Here is a 19,400-nt window from a genome sequence, read left to right on the forward strand (position 1 = left end):
ATTTTCTTTTTTTTGTCTGTGTCAAGTCGATACCACTTGTCTGGTAGCTTTATACCCACTTTCATCTTTTTCATGTTCGTAGTTGTTCCTCTGGTTATCCTCATCAACGGGACCCTTGAAACCGTGTAGCCATGTAAGCCTTTGTCTTTGTCTCTTTCTCTTGCTTCAGCAAGTTCACGTCTGCTCTATTTCTAATTTTGTTCTAAGATTCAATTCTCCTTTTTTCTATGCGAGAAATTTAAGATTGGTTCTCTAGCTCTACCTCTTTAAATTTGTTACTATGTGTCGGTGTCCATCATTCATCAAATTTTTTCCTTTTTTATCCATTTGAGTTGATGTAATGATGTTGCTTCGCTTCATACTGGTCAGAGTTAGTCTAATCTTCATTTTAGCACAACTTGACAACTTCATATGGTTATGACTTATTTTTACTTGGGTCTTTCAAAGGTTAAGTATTTTAGTCTTATTTTGGGATGATGCAGCTTGCTTAATGATTAGAGTCTTAAAGCTGTGCTCTTTCTTCATCGATTTGAGCAAGTGATCTTGGAAGGCTCTTGAGTTCTGAATTCCTTGTAAGCAATCATGGCAGGGAAAAGAGAAAACTTTGTGAGGTTAGTGCTGCATCCTTTTGTTTTAATACAAAGATCTGAAGTTTGAATGTGAGAAACGTATTGATTTGGCAATGGTTGTTTCTGATTTGTTTCCTTATGAAAGTATAGTGTGATTGTACTGAACTATAGCTTGTTGGTGCATAGTAATCTGAAAGTGGTGTTGTTCATACCTTTTATAGGGTGGATGATTTGGACTCTAGGTTACCATCATCATCTGTAGCCTTCCAACAGAACTACGCCTCCAATTTCAGTGGACAACTTCATCCTATTCATGCAAGCAATGAAACTTCTAGATCCTTCAAGAAAGGTATCCAGAAGGGTTCCAAAGGGCTTAAGTCGATCGGACGTTCACTTGGTTTCGGTGTTTATCGAGCAGTGTTCCCAGAAGACCTTAAAGTATCTGAAAAGAAGATATTTGATCCTCAGGATAAATTCCTTTTGTATTGCAATAAATTATTCGTTGCGTCATGTATTCTTTCAGTGTTTGTGGACCCTTTTTTCTTCTATCTTCCTGTGATTAATGCTGAGTCCAAGTGCCTGGGTATTGACAGAAAACTGGCTATCACAGCAAGTACATTGCGGACTTTTATCGATGTGTTTTATCTCGCTCACATGGCTCTCCAGCTTAGGACTGCTTATATTGCACCTTCATCACGGGTCTTTGGGCGAGGTGAACTCGTGATTGATCCTGCACAGATAGCAAAGAGATATCTACAACGTTGGTTTATTATTGACTTTCTCTCAGTACTTCCTCTCCCTCAGGTTGGTTAATATAAGTTTTGATCATTTCAGTAAATTGTGTGTTGGAAAACATCATTGCTTAATTTGTTGAAAGGGTGCAGTAGCCAGTAGTTGGTGATCAGACATCTCTGTCAAGCGCTTTCTAGTTCTAGATTTACAGTACTCATTTTGTGTATGTGCAGATTGTAGTTTGGAGGTTCTTGCAAAGTTCAAATGGGTCGGATGTATTGGCTACAAAGCAGGCCTTGCTTTTCATTGTTTTGGTCCAGTATATACCGCGATTCCTACGTGTCTTACCCTTGACGTCAGAATTGAAAAGGACAGCAGGTGTCTTTGCTGAAACGGCTTGGGCTGGTGCCGCTTATTATCTGCTTTTATATATGCTTGCAAGTCATGTGAGTTTATATACCTTTTTCATTTTAAGACGTTGCTTGTACTATTCAATGCTTGCCCATTCACCATGAGTTATGTGACTGTGGCACCAAAAGTGCAAAACAAGGAAATATTTGCATATCCGTTTCACTGTTATGAACTTATGTTCAAATGTTTAGTTTCCTAAGACATGTAAAGGAGCTTATTGAGCTTTCTGGTTAAGCCGTCTATGCTTACCTTTGATGTTCTATGCAACCTTTCGTTTTATCTTAGTTGATGTTCATGCCTCATGGGATCACAAATGTCAAGTTTCTTATGACGAGCAACTCTGATTGTATAGCTTATTTACTCTTCAATAATAGTATTGACTTGGTAAGTGCTATTTTGATTGAGCCACTGTTTCGTATCTTGCAGATAGTTGGAGCTTTTTGGTACCTTTTAGCCTTAGAACGTAACGACGCCTGCTGGCAGGAGGCCTGTATAGATGCAGGGAATTGCAGCACAGATTTCTTGTACTGTGGCAATCAAAACATGGACGGCTATGCTGTTTGGAACAGAGCCAAGGAATCTGTTCTTAAGTCCAAGTGCCGAGCTGACCTCGATGATAATAATCCTCCATTTGACTTTGGGATTTATACACAGGCTTTATCGTCTGGAATTGTCTCGTCCCAAAACTTCATCGTAAAATATTGTTATTGTTTGTGGTGGGGCCTTCAGAACTTGAGGTAACCATGTTCTATCACTATTCAGTCGAAAGACTATTGCTTTGATCTTACCAATTCTCACTAAACTCGGCTCCTTTATCAAAGTTATGCGTCTATGAGTTTCAGATATTCATATAGTACTTCTCATTGTTGCACCACAGTACACTTGGACAAGGGCTTGAAACCAGTACATACCCAATGGAGATTATATTTTCCATATCTCTCGCCATTTCTGGGTTGATCCTCTTTGCTCTTCTCATTGGAAACATGCAGGTGAGTAATTATGGTGCAACCTTAGCTACTTTCGTGATCATTAGAAATTTCTTGTAAGCTCTTTCAATGGAAGCATCATGCATAATTTGTTTCCTCTGCATAATGACTATCTAACAACATTTTGCAATCTTGGGACAGACATATCTCCAATCTCTTACCATCCGGCTTGAAGAAATGAGAGTAAAGAGGCGTGATTCAGAACAATGGATGCATCACAGAATGTTACCACAAGATCTTAGGGAGCGTGTGAGGCGCTATGACCAGTATAAATGGTTGGAGACACGTGGTGTAGATGAAGAGTATCTCGTTCAGAATCTTCCCAAGGATCTCCGGAGAGACATCAAGCGGCATCTCTGTCTGGCTTTAGTGCGAAGGGTAAGTTCTCCCCGCTGTTCCTTATTCAAGCTTCTCACATAGATCACACACCCTTTTGAACATCTAGGACCCATTGAATAACAGTCGGCTCATAACTAAAACGAGCTCTTGACCATCGACAAGCTAGCTTGGTTCATGATACGTTTTTACCATAATATTAGGTTCCATTGTTTAAGAGCATGGACGACAAGCTGCTGGATGCGATCTGTATGCGGCTGAAACCATGCTTGTTCACAGAGAGTACCTACTTAGTGCGGGAAGGAGATCCTGTAGACGAGATGCTATTCATAATACGTGGTCGCCTCGAGAGTGTGACAACAGATGGAGGCAGGAGCGGTTTCTTCAACCGCAGTCTCCTGAAAGAAGGAGAATTCTGCGGGGAAGAGCTTCTGACATGGGCATTGGATCCAAAATCAGGTGTAAATCTCCCGTCTTCCACGAGGACCGTGAAAGCTCTGACAGAAGTAGAGGCGTTTGCGCTGACCTCAGAGGAGCTGAAGTTTGTAGCAAGCCAGTTCCGGCGCTTACATAGCAGGCAAGTGCAGCACACATTCAGGTTTTACTCTCACCAATGGAGGACTTGGGCTGCTTGTTTCATCCAGGCTGCCTGGCGTAGATACTGCAAGAGGAAGAAAATGGAAGAGGCAGAAGCCGAGGCCGCGGCTGTGTCCAGCTCAACCGCTGGACCTTCATACTCCATTGGGGCTGCATTTCTTGCCACTAAGTTTGCGGCTAATGCGCTTCGCACCATTCACAGGAACCGGAACACAAAGATTAGGGATTTGGTGAAGCTGCAGAAGCCTCCTGAGCCTGATTTCACTGCTGACTGATGATTGAGCAGCTTGTAGACATTATTGTTTATAATTTATGGGAATCATTACGGTTGAGATAAACAAATATTGCTTGGCTTTAAAGCTGCTTGTGCTGTCTGTAAAATTAATATATGAAGTGTAGAAACAAAGAGATTATAGCCGTTGGATTTAATAAATGTACGGTTAGGATCATATGCCGGTTAAAGAATGGGTCTATTGGGCCTTTTAATGAAGCCCACAATATATTCACGGTGACATGCTCCGGTCCCAAGGTAGAGAGAAGTTGCGATTGATTTCGGTGAAAGAATTAAGAATCGATCGGACTTGGAGAAGAGAAGAGAAGATGGTTGGCGCGAATCTGAAAGCGGAGACGATGGCTCTAATGGACAAGAGAACAGCCATGGAGACGGAGATGAACTCTATTGTCGAACGTCTCTGCAATCCCGGTGGTCCTGGTCTCTCCGGCAATCTCATCGACTCGGAGGTACTGTATCTGCGTCCTCACTCTTCTCTAATCTTAACCGAAAATTCTGCTTAATTTTCTCCTTTGATTCGTTTGCTTATGGCAGGGATTTCCTCGGGAAGATATTGACATTCCCATGGTGAGAACTGAGCGCCGTCGTCTTGCTGGTGATTTCTCTTTTCTTGTGCTGAATTAGTCCATAGTTAGGGTGAGACTACAACTCCAAGGTTAGTTTAAACTTAGGAAACATAGCAGAATCATACTGATTATATGTAGTTTAGGTTTTTGTCTTGGCTAGTTGGCTTGAGGTTTATTCATAGTTTTGTGAGCTGGAAATGAGATTGAAAGGAATCAAGCTTGATGTGTAGCTTCTACAGTGAACCAGTTGTTAAGTTTTTCCCTACTTCTTCCGTTTTGAGTTGGTTTATTTATCTGAAATAGTTTCTACACCCACACAGAGTTAAGGAGTGAGCACGGGGAGATAACGGAAAAGATAAATGTGAACATTCAAATTCTTCATTCAGTGAGGCCTACATCTAGAGCTTCATCCACAAAAGATTCAGGTATGACTGTACAGGAAGAAGCTCCAAATTTCAGCTTGGAATCTTTGATTGGCTTAATCATCTTTTCTGATTCTGGTCCTTTTTCTTAAGGCTATGATTAATAGAAGTTCATTTTATAGTTTGAAACCATATGCACGACGTGGGTGGATACAAAGCTTATGAATAGATAATGATGCAGGTCCAGAAGAAACAAGCTTGTCAGGTGCTGCAGTAAATTCTTTATCTGCCTCCATGCAGACATCTGGCTTCAGTGTTACTTCCGGTCCCATGGATGTGGATGTGGTTACTAGTATTCCCTTTGCAATGGTTGATGAGATAAACGAGTCATCTCCAGCAGCAGAGGGTGGATTACAGCTTGGAGATCAGGTTTTGAAATTTGGCAACGTGGAGGGTGGTGACAACCTGTTGCAAAGGCTTGCCGCTGAAGCTCAGTCTAACCAGGGACAAGCCGTTTCTGTTCAAGTTATGAGGCAAGGTGCAAAAGTCGTCTTATCTGTCACACCAAGGATATGGCAAGGCAGAGGTCTATTGGGGTACATACTGATACTGCTAATATACTTCAATAGTTGATCTTTTTACAAAAGAGAAGGAAACAAACATTTCTCCTTGTCAACTGATGAATTGTTAACTCTTTCCCATATGATATTCTTCCATTGCAGGTGCCATTTCCGTTTGGTATGAGCAGCAGATACTTCCTTGGATTATCATCTGGGGGTCTGGATATGGTGAAAGCTTCTGTGAAAGCTAGTCGGTGATGAAGTCTATTATTGCAAAGTAGAGAACAGTGTTTTTCAACTTTTGTATGGAGAACCCAACTAAACAAATAGCATTTGTTCTGTAGCTGAAATAGACAATTAAGAGGCTTCATTACTCATCCTAACAATGGTTTAGGTGGTGGATTAAACAAAAGGATAATAGAATCCCAAATCATTGAGTTTACACCCACTTCACTGGAACCTAATAAAGTTGATGATCACCCACTAAGAATTGGTGGGGGTGGTAGCAAAGTTGACGTCATACTATCCATTTGGAACATTCTCATATTAATATTTATATATTTAGGCAATCAGGTGAGAAATTTTGTTACTTTGTATACAGAGCAAGTTTTGATTTTACATTTTTTGAGACTTGGGTTAAAGATATGACTCCACCACCAAAATTGAGACTTGCGTTAAAAGATACAAGGATGGTGGTAGATTTTTCTCTCGTAATAGTAGAAACAATCTATGTATTAGCACGCCCTCGTCCATAAGTATAAAACTCAGCTTTGGCGGAGTGTTTTGCTATCTAATACATGTCCGTTTATTTTTCCTCTCTGCTTTGAGAAACTCTTGAGTTTGAGATTAGAGTGTTTTTGGGTCATTGAAGTGTTGTTATTAGTTATAGTACCCAATGTTTCCAAATTGGATGCTCTATGTACAAAAAGGGTTATCACTTATCACTGTTGAAATAACATTTCCAGTGTCAGTTCACGATGTGAAGTAGGTTCAAGCTTATCTTGCTTGTGTCTAGCTGCATTCCTTTTTATCTACGAATATTCTTTACTGTCTGACTGTCATTCTTTGTGGTGTGTATGATCAGAAGGTTGTTTGAATTCCTTTTGCTTTCGGATGCTTTGGCAAAGCACACGTAGCCTCCGATTCTGACCAAGAGGCAGGCCTTCAGGTTCTTGCTATGATTCTGGTTCATCCTCTTTGGCTTATTGAAGTATCTTTGACCAAGTGTCTCATAGGTTTAAGCAGCTGTGCAAAACGTAGCGGAACGTGTGCCCTGATAAGTGTCCCATTCTCTGTATATTCCTATATACGCAACAAACACAAGACATGAGAATCAAATGAGTTATCTGAACAAATAAAGGAAACCAAAGTAAGATGGTCGGTCATCTACTTACAGTTTCTTTCACCATTCCAACCTTGTGTATGGTGCTTAGAAGGTCCCCTTTATCAAATGGCAAAAGGGCTTCAACCCAAACCATTGAATCCTGTTACAGAGTTTTAAAACTAAATTTCTAATGTGCCAACATCATGAACCCAAAAAAAAGAATCAATACATTTTGATGAAATGCAAACCTTGAGCTTCTCATGAACAGCATTGCAGAAGTCGTCTAGTCCTTCTCCAGTCAGAGCAGATATACAAATTGTATCCCCAGTTTCCTCTGCTTCCAGCTTGACCTTTTGAGGATCATCCACTCTATCAACCTAACGAAGGAGTAAGTAAGAGAGTATTATAGTTGTAGTTGTTCCTACTTTATCTTGCAACTACAGCAAGAGACCAAATAGATATACAATCATATCATCATATCCGTCTCTACTATTATAGATTACCTTATTCCACACGACCAATTTTGGAATTGATGAAACGTCGAGTTCAGACATAACCTTCTCCACAGCTTCTATTTGTTGCTCTGCCAGTGGGTGGCTAAACATTTTACAAGCATAATATCATCAGGAGGTGAAATTATGACATATGATTGATTGACCCAAATTAACCAAGATACCAAACCTGATGTCAACAACATGCACCAAAAGGCTTGACTCTGCTATTTCTTCAAGTGTTGCTCTGAAAGCAGCAACCTGCAAGACACATTTCAGCTAAATTACACACCGCGTCAACATTTGTTTGTTCTCTAGTACAGTTTTATCCATTAGGACCTTACCAGAGTGGTTGGTAACTTTTGGATAAAACCAACAGTATCTGTGAGAAGAAATTCCTTCCCGTTTTGCATCTGACCAAAAGGGACACAGAAAGAAAATGTCATGTCAAAAATTGACATACAGTTTGGTTGAAAGAAAAGTTTCAAGATGGCTGTACATGTTGCACAATACAATTACGTTAAACACATCACATAGAACACGTCGTCCGCTAGATAATGTGAGTATCAGGAGCATATGTATTCTTTATGTAGCATATAATAAAAGAAACAACTGTCTCTCGAAAAAGGAGGGCTGCAGATCTACTCTTCCAACAAAATTCACTGACCTGAACCCTTCTCGTAGTTGGATCAAGAGTTGCAAACAAACGATTTTCAGCGAGAACATTAGCACCAGTCAATTGGTTCAATAGTGTACTCTTTCCAGCGTTTGTGTAACCGACCTAAACACAATGGGTATAAAACATTTAAATGTAAACTGAAGTGTTGGTCATTTCCTACAAGTCTAACATGCTGTGGTGTACTTACCAAGGATACAACAGGTACAGGTATAGCAACACGCCTGCTTCTATACTGCTTCCGATGCTTTCTTACAGATTCCAACTCCTTTTTGAGAACTCCAATCTGCCCAATTCAATATGAAAACGTTCAGAAGATGCTTCTATCTTAATGGACCAATACAGAAAAATCTAAACAAAGACAGAACTTAAGAAAGCATTAATCACAAACTTTATCACACACCATTTCTTTACAAATGAAGAGGATATCACTAGTAGAACAGGCTAAAAACTGCAGAACTATATATTTTTTACTTACTTGAGTACGCAAGATTCGCTTATCAACTTCAATTTGTTTTTCTCCCATACCCTTAACTTGGCCACCAGATTGACGCTCAAGATGAGTCCACATTCTAGTTAATCGTGGCAACTGGTACTCCATTTGTGCTAGAGCAACCTGGAAACAAATACAATTTGAGCCACGGTTTCTGACAAAAGCAGTATCAAAAAAAATTACAGCGGTCATCTCTATATATATGCTTTATCTTGCCTGCAAGGCTGCTTCATGAGTTGCGGCCCTTTGGTTGAAAATGTCCAAGATAAGGGCGGTGCGGTCACAAACTCGAACATCCCCACCAAAGGCCTTTTCCAGGTTACGCAATTGCCTGAAATATAACATATAAATAAGAAAATGTAACACATACTCAATTCACAAGTCGACAAACTAGTTTTGAAACAAACAAGAGTAATGAAACTCCAACAGACTCCAACAATCCGATGGCTACTTTAGTAGATATTATTCAGCTGAATGACCGAGACAAGCTACACTATATAGAAAGAAGAAACATAGATGGAAAATTTTAAACTTATAACTTTGGGTGTTAGGAAACTTCAAGAGCATATGTTTCCACTAAAAACAAAAGTTACACAGAAACATTACCCTGGTGAAAGTTCATCGTCAAATATCACAGTCTCAACGTCCAAAGCATTAATTGCACTTTTTATCTCTGCGACCTTTCCTGATCCAATGTATGTTCTAGGATTTGGGGAAGCTAGCCTGTAGTATACCATCAAACAATCATCGACTTAAGCATCTGCCGTAAACTAACATGGCAGCAGACACTAAATAAACAACAACTAGATCACAGGGGACCAAGAAGAATCCAGTCACATCCCTAAGTAGCAATACATAGATAACTAGAAACAACTAACTTTTGATAAGTAGAACCAACCACTGCAAGCCCAGCAGTATCCGCAAGTTGTTCTAGCTCCTCAAGAGATTCCTCAATATTAAACAAGCATTCTCCATCACCCTTTCTTTCCACGCCCACTAGATATGCCTTCTCTTCGAAAATCTGAAAATCACATATAAAGTATCCTTCTTCAATACTTGAACAGCAAATACTAATTTCATGCTCAAGCAAATCTATATACCAATTTCATCGAATTTAGGAAAGTAAGCACTTTTCTCCGTTTCCGAGCAAACATCTTATGAACAAACGTTATCCACTAAATGATGACGAAGAAGAGAAGATAGAAATAAGTTAAAGTAACCTCCTTTCCATTTCTGAGCTTGAATCTATCGTCCAAGCTCTCTTCATCTCCTTTTTTCTTCCTCAACATTTTAGATGGAGAAGCAATCGTTTCGTTGTCGAGATTTGTCTCCTCTGTTGGTAAGTCGAGAACTTGAAGGATTTCATCTTCCTCCACAGTTTCCTCCAACTCAATACCATGTTGAGCAAGGTTACAAGATAATCTCCACGAATAGCAGTTGGCATGAAGACGAGAAGGTGGAAAAGAAACTATTGCACGATTGGGTTTAGGTTTATGGTTTGCGTGCCACTGAAGTTTGAAAATTGGAGAAGAAGAAAGGTAAAACGAGCTCATGGTGGAGAATGAAGGAGCTTCTGAGAGATTGAGTGTGTGGAAATGAGTTCATGGATGGTGAAGAAGCAGTGAGTTCAACTACGTGTCGTTTAATTTAATCCTTTAATGTACAATGATTGCCGTTTTTTTGTTTTATTTTTGAGTTAATTTGTTTGGTTACTAGATTAGCTGTATCTTGTCCATGGACAACATTATTGATCCATAAATCTATGTTTATTTATTATGATTTCTCTTTCCTCTCGATTTTTCTTGGGAAGAAGAAACTCATGGGAATTTTCAGGAATTTTGTCAGCCATTTTCTCTCATTTGAGAAACCACTAAATTAGGTGTGCAAAAATCCTTTCTTTTCTCTGTCAAGTCAAAATGTGCTCTTTCTCTCTTGTTTATTCACAAATGCAGGCTTGTTTTTGTCGGTCTTCAAGAAGCTTATTTATATAATCTGAATCATTGACGTTGCTTTTTATGTTACTTCTGTCTGTTAGTGAAAACAAGAACCCCTAAATTTGTCTGGAAAGGAAGCTTTTTTATTGATGTTTCTCTGTTTACTTTGTAGAGCTTCAAAAAACTTCTAAAGGAATGAATGTTTCTTTGATTTCCAAGAGAGTTTTGGTTCGTTGACTGAGTTTAGTTTTGGAGATCTAGCAACTGAAAGCTGGTTAAATACTTAAATGGACGTAGCAGGCTACTGTTTGTGAATCCTCTCGATGGCGATGTTGTTTGTGTGGAAAAAGTATGGCCTGTTTCAGATGTTTCTCTGTTGATTCAAGTTTTAAACGAGAGCCAAGAGTCAGAAATCAGGTCACAGGCTCGTGAAAGCTGCTTTGAGTCAAACCCATGTCAGGTGCTCCTAGAGTTCAGTCCATGAATGTGGCTGAAGCAGAGACCAGGTCAACTCTGGGGTCTACTGCTAAAAAGGCTAGTCCTTTCATCACACACAAAGCTGTATCAAAGTCACTGCGAAAGCTTGAAAGATCCTCATCTGGGCGTACTGGATCAGATGAGAAAACATCTTATGCTACACCAACAGAAACTGTGTCTTCTTCTTCTCAGAAGCATACTCTTAATGCGGCTTCTATACTACGACGGCATGAGCAGAACCTGAATTCTAATCTGTCACTTAATGCATCGTTTTCATCTGATGCCTCCATGGACTCGTTCCACAGCCGAGCATCAACTGGTCGCTTGATTAGGTCGTACAGTGTTGGAAGTAGAAGTAAGTCTTACCCTTCCAAGCCAAGAAGTGTTGTCTCTGAAGGTGCTTTGGATTCACCACCTAATGGTTCAGAGACTAAGAAGAGGTGTACTTGGGTGACACCAAACTCCGGTCAGTTTCATACTCTTATCTACATTCAGGTGTAGATGGATATACACAATCATCGACTTACTTTCAAAGATCTCTCTATTGACTGTTTTTTGTTTTGTATGAAAACGCCAGATCCATGTTATATAGTTTTCCATGATGAAGAATGGGGTGTGCCAGTTCACGATGACAAGTACGGTTCAAGCTTTTCTCGCTTGTGTATATCTGCTCTCTGTTTGATTGATGAATATTCCTTACTGTCATTCTTTGCTGGTGTATGTTCAGGAGGTTGTTTGAACTCCTTGTGCTTTCGGGTGCTTTGGCCGAACACACATGGCCTACGATACTGAGCAAGAGACAGGCTTTCAGGTTCTTGCTATGACTCTGGTTCACTCATTTTGCATGAACGTTTCTCTCATTTCTTTGAAGCAGTACATTCCGTTTTCTTATGAAAAGTGTGGAATGCAGGGAAGTTTTTGCTGATTTTGACCCCAATGCCATTGTGAAAATCAATGAGAAGAAGATAATTGGTCCAGGAAGCCCGGCAAGCACTTTATTGTCTGATCTTAAGCTAAGGGCAGTCATTGAGAATGCACGCCAGATACTTAAGGTAGACCTCTCTTCCACTCTTGGTTGGTTGCTCAAGATACCCAATTTTGAGCACATTGATTCAAAGCCTTGCAAAATTCTGGATATTGAAATAAAAGGAGGTCTAGAAGTTATCAAAGTATTATTGTTTCAAGATTCAAGAAAAAGAAGATCAAGTCTGGACAGATAGGCTTGTTGCATAGGATGGGAAACTAAAGCAAGCAACTGTCCATTGCATTCAGATTGATGAATGCTCTATCTCTGTTGACAGGTGATAGAAGAATACGGATCATTTGACAAGTATATATGGAGTTTTGTGAAGAATAAGGCGATTGTGAGCAAGTTCAGGTACCAGCGACAAGTACCTGCAAAAACTCCAAAAGCAGAAGTGATAAGTAAAGATCTAGTGAGAAGAGGGTTCCGCAGCGTCGGACCAACGGTGGTTTACTCCTTCATGCAGGCAGCAGGGATAACAAACGATCATCTTACCAGTTGTTTCAGGTTCCACCATTGTATATTCGAACATGAAAGGTATGTCTGAAAAGAAGGACTTCCTAAAACTTGTTAAAGTCCTTTTATGTTTTGTAAAGCCTCCAATTTGAGTCTATTATTAGTATTCAAAACAATGAAGAAGCAATGTTTGTAGTAAAATGCAAAACAAAAGAAACAGTGGATAAGAATCAAACAGCAAATCGGTAGGTATAATAGTCCAATGAAGTAGCATCGCTTCGTCTGATCTTGACAACTTGTCCTCGCTTGAGTCCATAGTATCTGGCAAGAGGATCAGTGACAAGGATGCGAGGCAACTGTGTGTCTTGCACCGTGTACGTGTTGAGTAATTTCTTCTTTGCTTGATCGTCGAGAACATAGTACTTGTTGACGAGTTTATGCTCAGTGATGTTGGTCACCAATTCAGCTTCCTCAAAGACTTCAATCGTTAGCATCTTGTTGAGTTCTGATACGGCCATTCTAGCGGGAGCAGTTATGGCCATTGGAACAACTACGATCCCTCGATGAACTTTATCGTCTCGCATCTTTATTGCCACTTCCTTCTTAATCACTGGGACTCCCACCTTAGGCCCTTCCGGGTAGAACACGTAAATCTGCACCAAGTCAAAGATCAAGATAAGATTCAGCAATGGATCAAAAGCTTACAACTTTATGACATGTTCTTCATATATGTATGTACCTTGTCGGCTGGATTTGGCCCCTTATTGGCTGAGACGAAAAGAGCTTCCTTGTTCACTTTGTTCATAGTTTTACAAAACCTCTGAACAAACTCTTCTCTTTTCAAGTTCAAGTCCGATTCTTCTATAGTGTAACCTCGATCCCTCAGCATCTGAAGCACCGTGCGACGCACCTTGAAAATCCTCGTGATTTCATCATCCATGTCCGACATTCTCTCCAAAGTCTTGGTTATTTTTCTTTTGCCGGCGAGGAAGAATGAGATTAGTGAGGTTTTTACTAGGGTTTATGGCACTCATAAATAATGGTAATATAGCATGTTATTATATTTAATGGTTTGGATATTCAGTTATATCAGATGAATTTCTTCAGGTAATATAGACTGAGATACTTTTTCATGAGCATATATATCTCAGATCTTGTGCCATAAAATTGCCTTAAAAATCAAGAGAGACGAGAAAGAAAGTGTAAATAATCTCACTAAAAAACAGGGGATAGGGTCTTTCTCTGTTTATCCCAAAGAGAACAAAACTGAGAGGAAAAGAGATAACGAACAATGTCTACTACTGTCTATAGCCTATCTTTTCCTCATTTGTTAACATTACTTTACGCCAGATACAGCAGCATGTGGATTACATATATGTATAAGATTATAGTCCTTATTCATATCCTGTAGGCTGTCTTTGCGTCAGTTATGCTTTGTGTCCATTTCTTCTTTGTCTCTTTTTGTCTCTTCGATGCAAGCATCTGGAACGGGTTAGGCCCTCTATAGCTCTCCTCTTTAATCCTTATCTTCTTTTTCTTCCCTCGGTCATATTCTTCATCCCTGCCACAATCCAATACCATTTCTATGTAAGCTAATTGCCTAATTACAATATGTAACTGAACCCTTGGAAAATAACCCAAACACTCACCACTCATCCGCTACATAACCAATGCTGCTTGCGCCTTCACTCTTTGATCCCCTCTTCTGAGAAGCTGAAATTTCCTCATCCCATTTGGCAACTGCAATAGTTATAAGATTCAATCCCATCAAAACCAATCACACGTAATAAGCCCTTGCATTAAGGTTTGGAGGCCTGATTGATGCCAGTTCCAAAAATATTATCATCAGTGTTGAATAATGGCCAATGAATGGAAGTTCATTTTCATTAGTAATTAACATGGCCAAGTGTCTAAAAGTGACAAGTTGAGAAAAGCAAGGACTTACCCACTGTCTCTGGCACACCCCGAGTGAGAATGTTCACAGCTTCTTTCTGTAACAAAACTGACTCTCTCTTTCTTTTGGCGTTTTGGCTTGCCTCAGACAAGTCAGAACTACCCACGGGTTGCTGTTGGTCTGACGTAACGGCACCATCACTACTCGATATCATTTTACTTGGGGCAATGAGACTTGTATCTTGATATTTAACTCTCTTCTTTGATAGGAGCTCCTCAGAGATAATCTCGCCAGCTACCGTCGTACTTAATCTCTCCCTTCTCTGTACCTTCTTTTTTCGTAAGCCCAGGGCCAGCTTGAAAAACTTGAATTCCACCTTCAGAGTTTTCGTTTTAGGCTTGCGAGTCTTTTTCGGTGTGGTGAGAGTCTCCCTCTCGGAAGTTAACTTCAATGACTCAATTGAAGTGGCCGATTCTTCCAAGTGATGTCCCATAGTTTGATCAATAAGAACAGCTTTTTCAACAGGTGGATTACCAACTGACACATTTATAACCTGTAGCAGTAGCGAGAAGCAAGTTAGAAACACTCAACCCTTTTAATGAAAATACAGACTCGTTATGATATGTTTATATACACTTACCTTCAGTGAATTAGCAGGCTCATTCAAATTGTTAAGAGAATTCTTCTCTTCAACACTATTTTCAGCTTTAGGTCCAAGGGTAGGCAACTTCACAAGAGTCTGAGCATTTGCGCTTCCATCCAGGTGAGGAGACACCTTCTCTGGTAATATTAGGCATGCAGCCTTTGAATCCTCCTTTACCAAAGATCCTTCCCCATTAGCCTGCGGAAGTGGCACTTCCTTTTGGAAGATCTCTTTTGTATTTAGGTCTTTCTGAACCAAGACAGTAGGGGCAGCTAAATCACAAGTTTTCACGGGTGCCGAACCATTTTCCGTCTCAAGGATCTCTTTTGCCTCCACATTACTTATGGCATTGTTCTGAGTCTCTTTGGCATTTAAATCTTTCTGAGTTAAGACAGCAGGAGTACTTGGGCCACATGATTTCAAAGGTGCTAAACCATTGGCAACAAGAGCGCCAAACCCACATTCTTTGATGACTGTTGAGCCATTCACTTGATCTTTTATGTTAGAAGCTACGATCAAAGAAGCTCTGTTTGTGGCAAAGCTCTCTTTCTTAACCACAGGGACTGAATTCTTAGGGACAGCATTTTGTCTATCACGGACATAGAATAGCATATATGCCTTTTGATTGAACACAGTCTTCTCACTAACTTGGACAACCTACAAGAACAATGTAAAGAGGAACTTACTACTAGCTATACTTGATTCTTGTCTGTTTGCTTACGCATCATTTAGCAATTAAAAATGTGCCACCTCAACACGGAACTATGTAGAGAAAAACTACAGCATCAAACCAAAATTTTGCAATACAGAAAATGTAGAACACTTCTACTTACCCTGTTGTCATCAAGGGAATACCACATGCCACTTGATGTGCGAACAAAGCAGGCGTAGTGACCAGAATGGCTGCTTCGACCATAATGAACTAACACGCCATATAGAGTATACTTCAAATTACCTTCCTGTTAAACACAAGTATTGTATTTGTTAAAAAGGGAACCATGAAGCTTAAAGATCAAAAAAGACATGAACACAATCATCAAAACAACTATAAGATCAAGTCAACTTCATATAATATAGAGCAGAAAAAGAAGCCCACTTACATGAGGACCACTGACGAAAGGTTTCATGTCAATTGCAGAGGTAAAATCTACTTTCCTATCGATTTTTTCGGATCTGTGTGCTTCAAACCGCTTCAGATGTACGGTTAGAACGTAAGGTGCTTTAGAAACAGTTAGCTGTTTTTTAGCCTTAACTTTCTGCTTGCATCTTTCACATTGGTAAACCTTTGCACCATTATCTAAGAGCTCAACAGCAGTGAAACGCGAAAGTGCTCTCTGCAATGAATCTGCCTTTGAAATATCTAGACTTAGGTCAAGAAACGGATCAAACTTGTTGGAGCAATGGGAACATTGCTCGCATTTCACCTGAATTGGAAAAGAAAATGTTAGAGCTGAGGCCATTAATCATGTCACAGAGATCTTCCGCACATAGGTAAAATACATGCTCAAAAGATGTAAGACTTCCCGACACCAAAACAAATTTACCTGACTTCGAAGGCTACCGCCAAAAATCTTGTGTACCAAACTTCTCCTGTAAGCATCAGAGGATTCACTTGGTACACCAGAAGGTAGACTACACTTGTGCATGCATTCAAGCAAATTGATCATGTACTCATGTGCATCCTCCTGCCGGCAATTTCTGAAGTTTCGGGATATGCCTATCCAATCAGATGAGAATCCTCATTAGTCTGATTATTAAGCCAAAATTGGCACACAATAGTGTAAACCAGAAAGGTCTGAGATGCATACATCGCAAGTTTGAGACCAAATCTTTTGGTGCTAATATTCTGCCATTAGCTTGACGGGCAGTCCTGACATGTTTCTGGATCGCACATAAAGCACAAAATCCAGCAACATGACCTACAAAAACGTATTCAAAAGAACACTGAATCAGACACTGGAAACAAGACTACCAAACACACTCGCTAATCTAGAAAACATAAGTGGTTTGGCTGATCAAAAAGCAACAAAAATTAACATTTTGAGCATCTAAAGCAACTTACAATATTTCTGATGCGCAGCGGTTTGCAGAGTAGCAGCTAAAGGCTCAGTGTATGTCAAACATTGCAATACGGAATTAAGAAAACATGTATTCCCGAGATTCTGCAAACCCGCACCCTACAAAATCACAAACACCGTTCACATATACACAAAGTCAATGAGAATTATGACAAGTATTGATAAAAAGGAAGCATTCTTACGCTAATCAGTTGATCAAAATAGAGATAGGATGGCTAAAAGGAAGAATTTGTACGATAAGCACTCACGATTTTGCGGAAGGTAATGCTAAAAGTAAGATCGGGTTCGAACCCATGTTCCAACAAATCGGAGCTGTCGGGTTTCTTAGCGGACGGTGCAGATAACAGTCGCTGGTTAGAGGAGCAAGGATTCAAAGTCTCGATCTTAAAATCGGAACGCCCATTAGAGAAACCGTTGAAGGGTTTCCTTGCAGGGTGAAACTCGATCTTTCTGAAGACGGCGGAAGCGGTAGAGGAAGCAACAGCGCAAGATCCGTTGTTGTTCGACGACGGATCCCGATCCGTTTGGATCGTGATTTCGGTGCTGCTCGTAGCAACCTCCATTCACCCCAAATCCAGAGGAATCAACAATCCGTGTGATTGTCGGGAAGAGAGATTGTGTGAATGAAGAAGAAGATGAGAGCCTTTGCGGCTGTGTGAAAAGAAAGGAGAGAAAGAGAGCGGAAGCTGCAACGCACTATTAAACCCTAGCTAAAGACCCAGCCACTTATTTTATTTTATTTTATAAATTTTGCATTTGATAGAGACAGGAGTTTCTGTTTCTGTTTTCTGTTACGGTGGTCTATACCGCGCCTGATTATTAACCCGGGGAATGAAACAGTACTTATTATTTATAGCCTTAAACCCTAATTTAAAGGAGGTTGAACTTGGAATAATATAAAAACCAATTCTAGGCCTAATCAATGTATAAGCTATAAATTTAGAACTATTCTAAAGCTTTTAAAATATAAAAATTAATGAATTAAATCCAAATAAAAGCTTCAAAATGTTGATATTGGTTCTTCACATTTTTTTTTTATATTTTGTTTAACTTATTTTAAATAATATTACCATAAAACTAACTCAGTATTGAATTATAAATGGAATTAAAAATCAATAGATATTCAATTTTTATTTTTCTGGTAGGAATAGATATTCAAATTTAACCTAATGGGAAAGAAATTCAAAAATAATATTGTTAATTTTTAAATTCAGTCAAATTTAATTGAATCCCTTCCTTCCATAATCCCCTAAACCCCTGAATTCTGTTCACTAATAGGCCTAATTAAAAAGCCCATTTATATGAGTTTGACGATTTGTTAGGAAGTTTGGAACTAAAAGGAGAAACTGGATTGGGCTTATTTCGATGAGTAAACCCGGAGCTTTTGAGGCCATATATAATAAACCCACACTAGTTGCAAACTGGTGCTGACTATTATTAATCTATGTAAAAGTTTCAATTTAAATAATTTTTTATATTGGAAAAAAAAAGCAATTAGTAAAGAAATAGATTTACTGCAGAAATCTTAAATCTTTTTAAAAAAATATGAAATTATGAATCAACTTTTTAATTTAGAGCAAGAGAAAGGAAAACAAAAGTTTAGTGGAAAAAGAAAAAGTAGAGGAATTGCATGGGGGGAGAGAAAAATTATAAAACTAAAAACAATAGCAGACAGCTATTGTAATTGGTAAACATGTGTAGTAGTAAAAGGATCCCGAGTCGGTGAAGACTCCAAAGTACGTTTGTATATTTATATATTTCAGAGTAGTGAATTGGAGGAAATCAATATCTATCTAATCCCCATAAGATACACCCATTATTGAAACCATGGCCCATTCATATATTTACTTATTTGTTTCTGTGTGACCGTTATTACTTATTTGTCTCATTCTTAAATTAGTGAATGATTAAAAAAAGATTGTGTGTGTGGATGGGTCATCAACTCATCATGGGTTTAGGTAAATGTTACTCACAAGTCACAATTAACAACTTTTTTTTTATAAAAGAAAAACAAATATGTTCGTTGCCACGGTAGTTTGGCTCACTCCAAATTTAATAACGTATTGTATTCGCAAAAGAAGATATACTAGGAGAAAGCAAAATGTGTTTTGTAGTATTAAAAAAGAGTCTATAAAGAGAGAGAGAGAGAATGTGCATGAAAATAAGAAAGACAGAGAGAGGGGAGGAAAACAAAGAAGCAGGTGCATAGGGAGAAGTGCCATGAGTCACGTGCCCTCTTACTCGACCACGTGCCGTCGAAGCAATCCCAATCCAACTCCGATTCGTGTTCCAATTTTTCATTGGGGTCTAAACTTGATTAGTGTACTACTATGTAATTAATTAGTGTGGTTACTAATTAGACACGCACACAGACGCAATTGCAAATTCACATTTAGATTAAGGAGACCAGGATCCGTTATAGCTGTTAATTAGGTAGGGTAGTTTATCCAATACACCAAGCATGCATTTAACGTTAATTGAGTGTTTGCTAGTACAATC

The 19,400-nt window shown here is 39.2% G+C and overlaps 6 protein-coding genes and 1 long non-coding RNA gene across 12 annotated transcripts; 4 read left to right on the forward strand and 3 right to left on the reverse strand.

Annotated features, from left to right (window-relative positions):
* Positions 1 to 31: 31 nt before the first annotated feature.
* On the forward strand, positions 32 to 4,088 carry CNGC5 (cyclic nucleotide gated channel 5; the record flags this gene model as incomplete). 3 transcript variants are annotated; one of them, NM_125179.5, is made up of 8 exons in its annotated part: positions 32 to 133; positions 483 to 611; positions 791 to 1,373; positions 1,535 to 1,747; positions 2,139 to 2,449; positions 2,590 to 2,701; positions 2,840 to 3,076; positions 3,238 to 4,088. In NM_125179.5, the coding sequence occupies 7 exons, from the start codon at positions 583 to 585 to the stop codon at positions 3,904 to 3,906; spliced, it is 2,154 nt and encodes a 717-aa protein (NP_200602.2). In that variant the 3' UTR covers positions 3,907 to 4,088. The 3 variants fall into 3 exon arrangements, with proteins under 3 accessions (NP_200602.2, NP_851209.1, NP_974953.1); NM_180878.2 differs by lacking the exon at positions 32 to 133 and adding an exon at positions 134 to 364 and having other exon boundaries at positions 3,238 to 4,080; NM_203224.1 differs by lacking the exon at positions 32 to 133 and having other exon boundaries at positions 583 to 611; positions 812 to 1,373; positions 3,238 to 4,080.
* A 51-nt stretch (positions 4,089 to 4,139) lies between these two features.
* On the forward strand, positions 4,140 to 5,855 carry AT5G57950 (26S proteasome regulatory subunit). 2 transcript variants are annotated; one of them, NM_001345281.1, is made up of 5 exons: positions 4,140 to 4,372; positions 4,458 to 4,518; positions 4,810 to 4,914; positions 5,093 to 5,447; positions 5,574 to 5,855. In NM_001345281.1, exons 1-5 carry the CDS (start codon positions 4,145 to 4,147, stop codon positions 5,593 to 5,595), a joined length of 771 nt encoding a protein of 256 aa, NP_001330274.1. In that variant the 5' UTR covers positions 4,140 to 4,144; the 3' UTR covers positions 5,596 to 5,855. The 2 variants fall into 2 exon arrangements, with proteins under 2 accessions (NP_001330274.1, NP_568872.1); NM_125180.3 differs by having other exon boundaries at positions 4,163 to 4,372.
* A 315-nt stretch (positions 5,856 to 6,170) lies between these two features.
* Positions 6,171 to 10,145, reverse strand: AT5G57960 (GTP-binding protein, HflX). Of its 2 annotated transcripts, NM_125181.5 has the most exons (13): positions 9,616 to 10,145; positions 9,274 to 9,416; positions 9,002 to 9,118; positions 8,612 to 8,726; positions 8,381 to 8,518; positions 8,093 to 8,188; positions 7,894 to 8,007; positions 7,571 to 7,639; positions 7,417 to 7,487; positions 7,239 to 7,332; positions 6,984 to 7,112; positions 6,806 to 6,895; positions 6,171 to 6,713 (listed from the first exon to the last, which is right to left on the reverse strand). In NM_125181.5, exons 1-13 carry the CDS (start codon positions 9,946 to 9,948, stop codon positions 6,600 to 6,602), a joined length of 1,623 nt encoding a protein of 540 aa, NP_200604.1. In that variant the 5' UTR covers positions 9,949 to 10,145; the 3' UTR covers positions 6,171 to 6,599. The 2 variants fall into 2 exon arrangements, with proteins under 2 accessions (NP_200604.1, NP_001331750.1); NM_001345282.1 differs by having other exon boundaries at positions 6,237 to 6,713; positions 9,002 to 9,416; positions 9,616 to 10,001.
* Positions 10,146 to 10,151: 6 nt separating this feature from the next.
* Positions 10,152 to 12,482, forward strand: AT5G57970 (DNA glycosylase superfamily protein). Of its 2 annotated transcripts, NM_125182.4 has the most exons (6): positions 10,152 to 10,274; positions 10,502 to 11,272; positions 11,384 to 11,441; positions 11,534 to 11,617; positions 11,717 to 11,858; positions 12,108 to 12,482. In NM_125182.4, the coding sequence occupies exons 2-6, from the start codon at positions 10,783 to 10,785 to the stop codon at positions 12,375 to 12,377; spliced, it is 1,044 nt and encodes a 347-aa protein (NP_200605.1). In that variant the 5' UTR covers positions 10,152 to 10,274; positions 10,502 to 10,782; the 3' UTR covers positions 12,378 to 12,482. The 2 variants fall into 2 exon arrangements, with proteins under 2 accessions (NP_200605.1, NP_001032091.1); NM_001037014.2 differs by having other exon boundaries at positions 10,255 to 11,272.
* On the reverse strand, positions 12,426 to 13,323 carry RPB5C (RNA polymerase II fifth largest subunit, C). The gene is made up of 2 exons (NM_125183.2): positions 13,026 to 13,323; positions 12,426 to 12,939 (listed from the first exon to the last, which is right to left on the reverse strand). Exons 1-2 carry the CDS (start codon positions 13,233 to 13,235, stop codon positions 12,517 to 12,519), a joined length of 633 nt encoding a protein of 210 aa, NP_200606.1. The 5' UTR covers positions 13,236 to 13,323; the 3' UTR covers positions 12,426 to 12,516.
* Positions 13,324 to 13,390: 67 nt separating this feature from the next.
* Positions 13,391 to 17,639, reverse strand: UBP23 (ubiquitin-specific protease 23). The gene is made up of 10 exons (NM_125184.3): positions 17,150 to 17,639; positions 16,886 to 17,000; positions 16,632 to 16,742; positions 16,368 to 16,540; positions 15,924 to 16,247; positions 15,657 to 15,782; positions 14,821 to 15,480; positions 14,232 to 14,733; positions 13,936 to 14,026; positions 13,391 to 13,847 (listed from the first exon to the last, which is right to left on the reverse strand). The coding sequence occupies exons 1-10, from the start codon at positions 17,462 to 17,464 to the stop codon at positions 13,685 to 13,687; spliced, it is 2,580 nt and encodes an 859-aa protein (NP_568873.1). The 5' UTR covers positions 17,465 to 17,639; the 3' UTR covers positions 13,391 to 13,684.
* Positions 17,640 to 18,941: 1,302 nt separating this feature from the next.
* AT5G08815 lies at positions 18,942 to 19,183 on the forward strand. The gene has a single exon (NR_143112.1). It is a non-coding gene; the product is annotated as an other RNA (long non-coding RNA).
* The last annotated feature ends 217 nt before the right edge of the window (positions 19,184 to 19,400 follow it).

The sequence above is a fragment of the Arabidopsis thaliana genome, chromosome 5, assembly GCF_000001735.4.
Source record: "Arabidopsis thaliana chromosome 5, partial sequence".
Taxonomy (NCBI): Eukaryota; Viridiplantae; Streptophyta; class Magnoliopsida; order Brassicales; family Brassicaceae; genus Arabidopsis; species Arabidopsis thaliana.

What these genes read in the sequence shown, in the direction of transcription:
- AT5G57950 (NM_001345281.1), top strand. Translation starts at nt 4,145, where the DNA reads ATGCTCCGGTCCCAAGGTAGAGAGAAGTTGCGATTGATTTCGGTGAAA. An exon ending in GCAATCTCATCGACTCGGAG is followed by an intron (nt 4,373 to 4,457) that starts GTACTGTATCTG and finishes TGCTTATGGCAG; the next exon opens with GGATTTCCTCGGGAAGATAT. An exon ending in TTCATCCACAAAAGATTCAG is followed by an intron (nt 4,915 to 5,092) that starts GTATGACTGTAC and finishes ATAATGATGCAG; the next exon opens with GTCCAGAAGAAACAAGCTTG.
- AT5G57960 (NM_125181.5), bottom strand. Translation starts at nt 9,948, where the DNA reads ATGAGCTCGTTTTACCTTTCTTCTTCTCCAATTTTCAAACTTCAGTGG. An exon ending in GACGATGAACTTTCACCAGG is followed by an intron (nt 8,727 to 9,001) that starts GTAATGTTTCTG and finishes GTTATATTTCAG; the next exon opens with GCAATTGCGTAACCTGGAAA. An exon ending in CTGTACCTGTTGTATCCTTG is followed by an intron (nt 8,008 to 8,092) that starts GTAAGTACACCA and finishes CATTGTGTTTAG; the next exon opens with GTCGGTTACACAAACGCTGG.
- AT5G57970 (NM_125182.4), top strand. Translation starts at nt 10,783, where the DNA reads ATGTCAGGTGCTCCTAGAGTTCAGTCCATGAATGTGGCTGAAGCAGAG. An exon ending in AGCAAGAGACAGGCTTTCAG is followed by an intron (nt 11,618 to 11,716) that starts GTTCTTGCTATG and finishes TGTGGAATGCAG; the next exon opens with GGAAGTTTTTGCTGATTTTG. An exon ending in ATGCACGCCAGATACTTAAG is followed by an intron (nt 11,859 to 12,107) that starts GTAGACCTCTCT and finishes CTCTGTTGACAG; the next exon opens with GTGATAGAAGAATACGGATC.
- RPB5C (NM_125183.2), bottom strand. Translation starts at nt 13,235, where the DNA reads ATGTCGGACATGGATGATGAAATCACGAGGATTTTCAAGGTGCGTCGC. An exon ending in GGCCAAATCCAGCCGACAAG is followed by an intron (nt 12,940 to 13,025) that starts GTACATACATAT and finishes GACTTGGTGCAG; the next exon opens with ATTTACGTGTTCTACCCGGA.
- UBP23 (NM_125184.3), bottom strand. Translation starts at nt 17,464, where the DNA reads ATGGAGGTTGCTACGAGCAGCACCGAAATCACGATCCAAACGGATCGG. An exon ending in GCGGTAGCCTTCGAAGTCAG is followed by an intron (nt 16,248 to 16,367) that starts GTAAATTTGTTT and finishes TTTCCAATTCAG; the next exon opens with GTGAAATGCGAGCAATGTTC. An exon ending in ATTCCCTTGATGACAACAGG is followed by an intron (nt 15,481 to 15,656) that starts GTAAGTAGAAGT and finishes TTGTTCTTGTAG; the next exon opens with GTTGTCCAAGTTAGTGAGAA.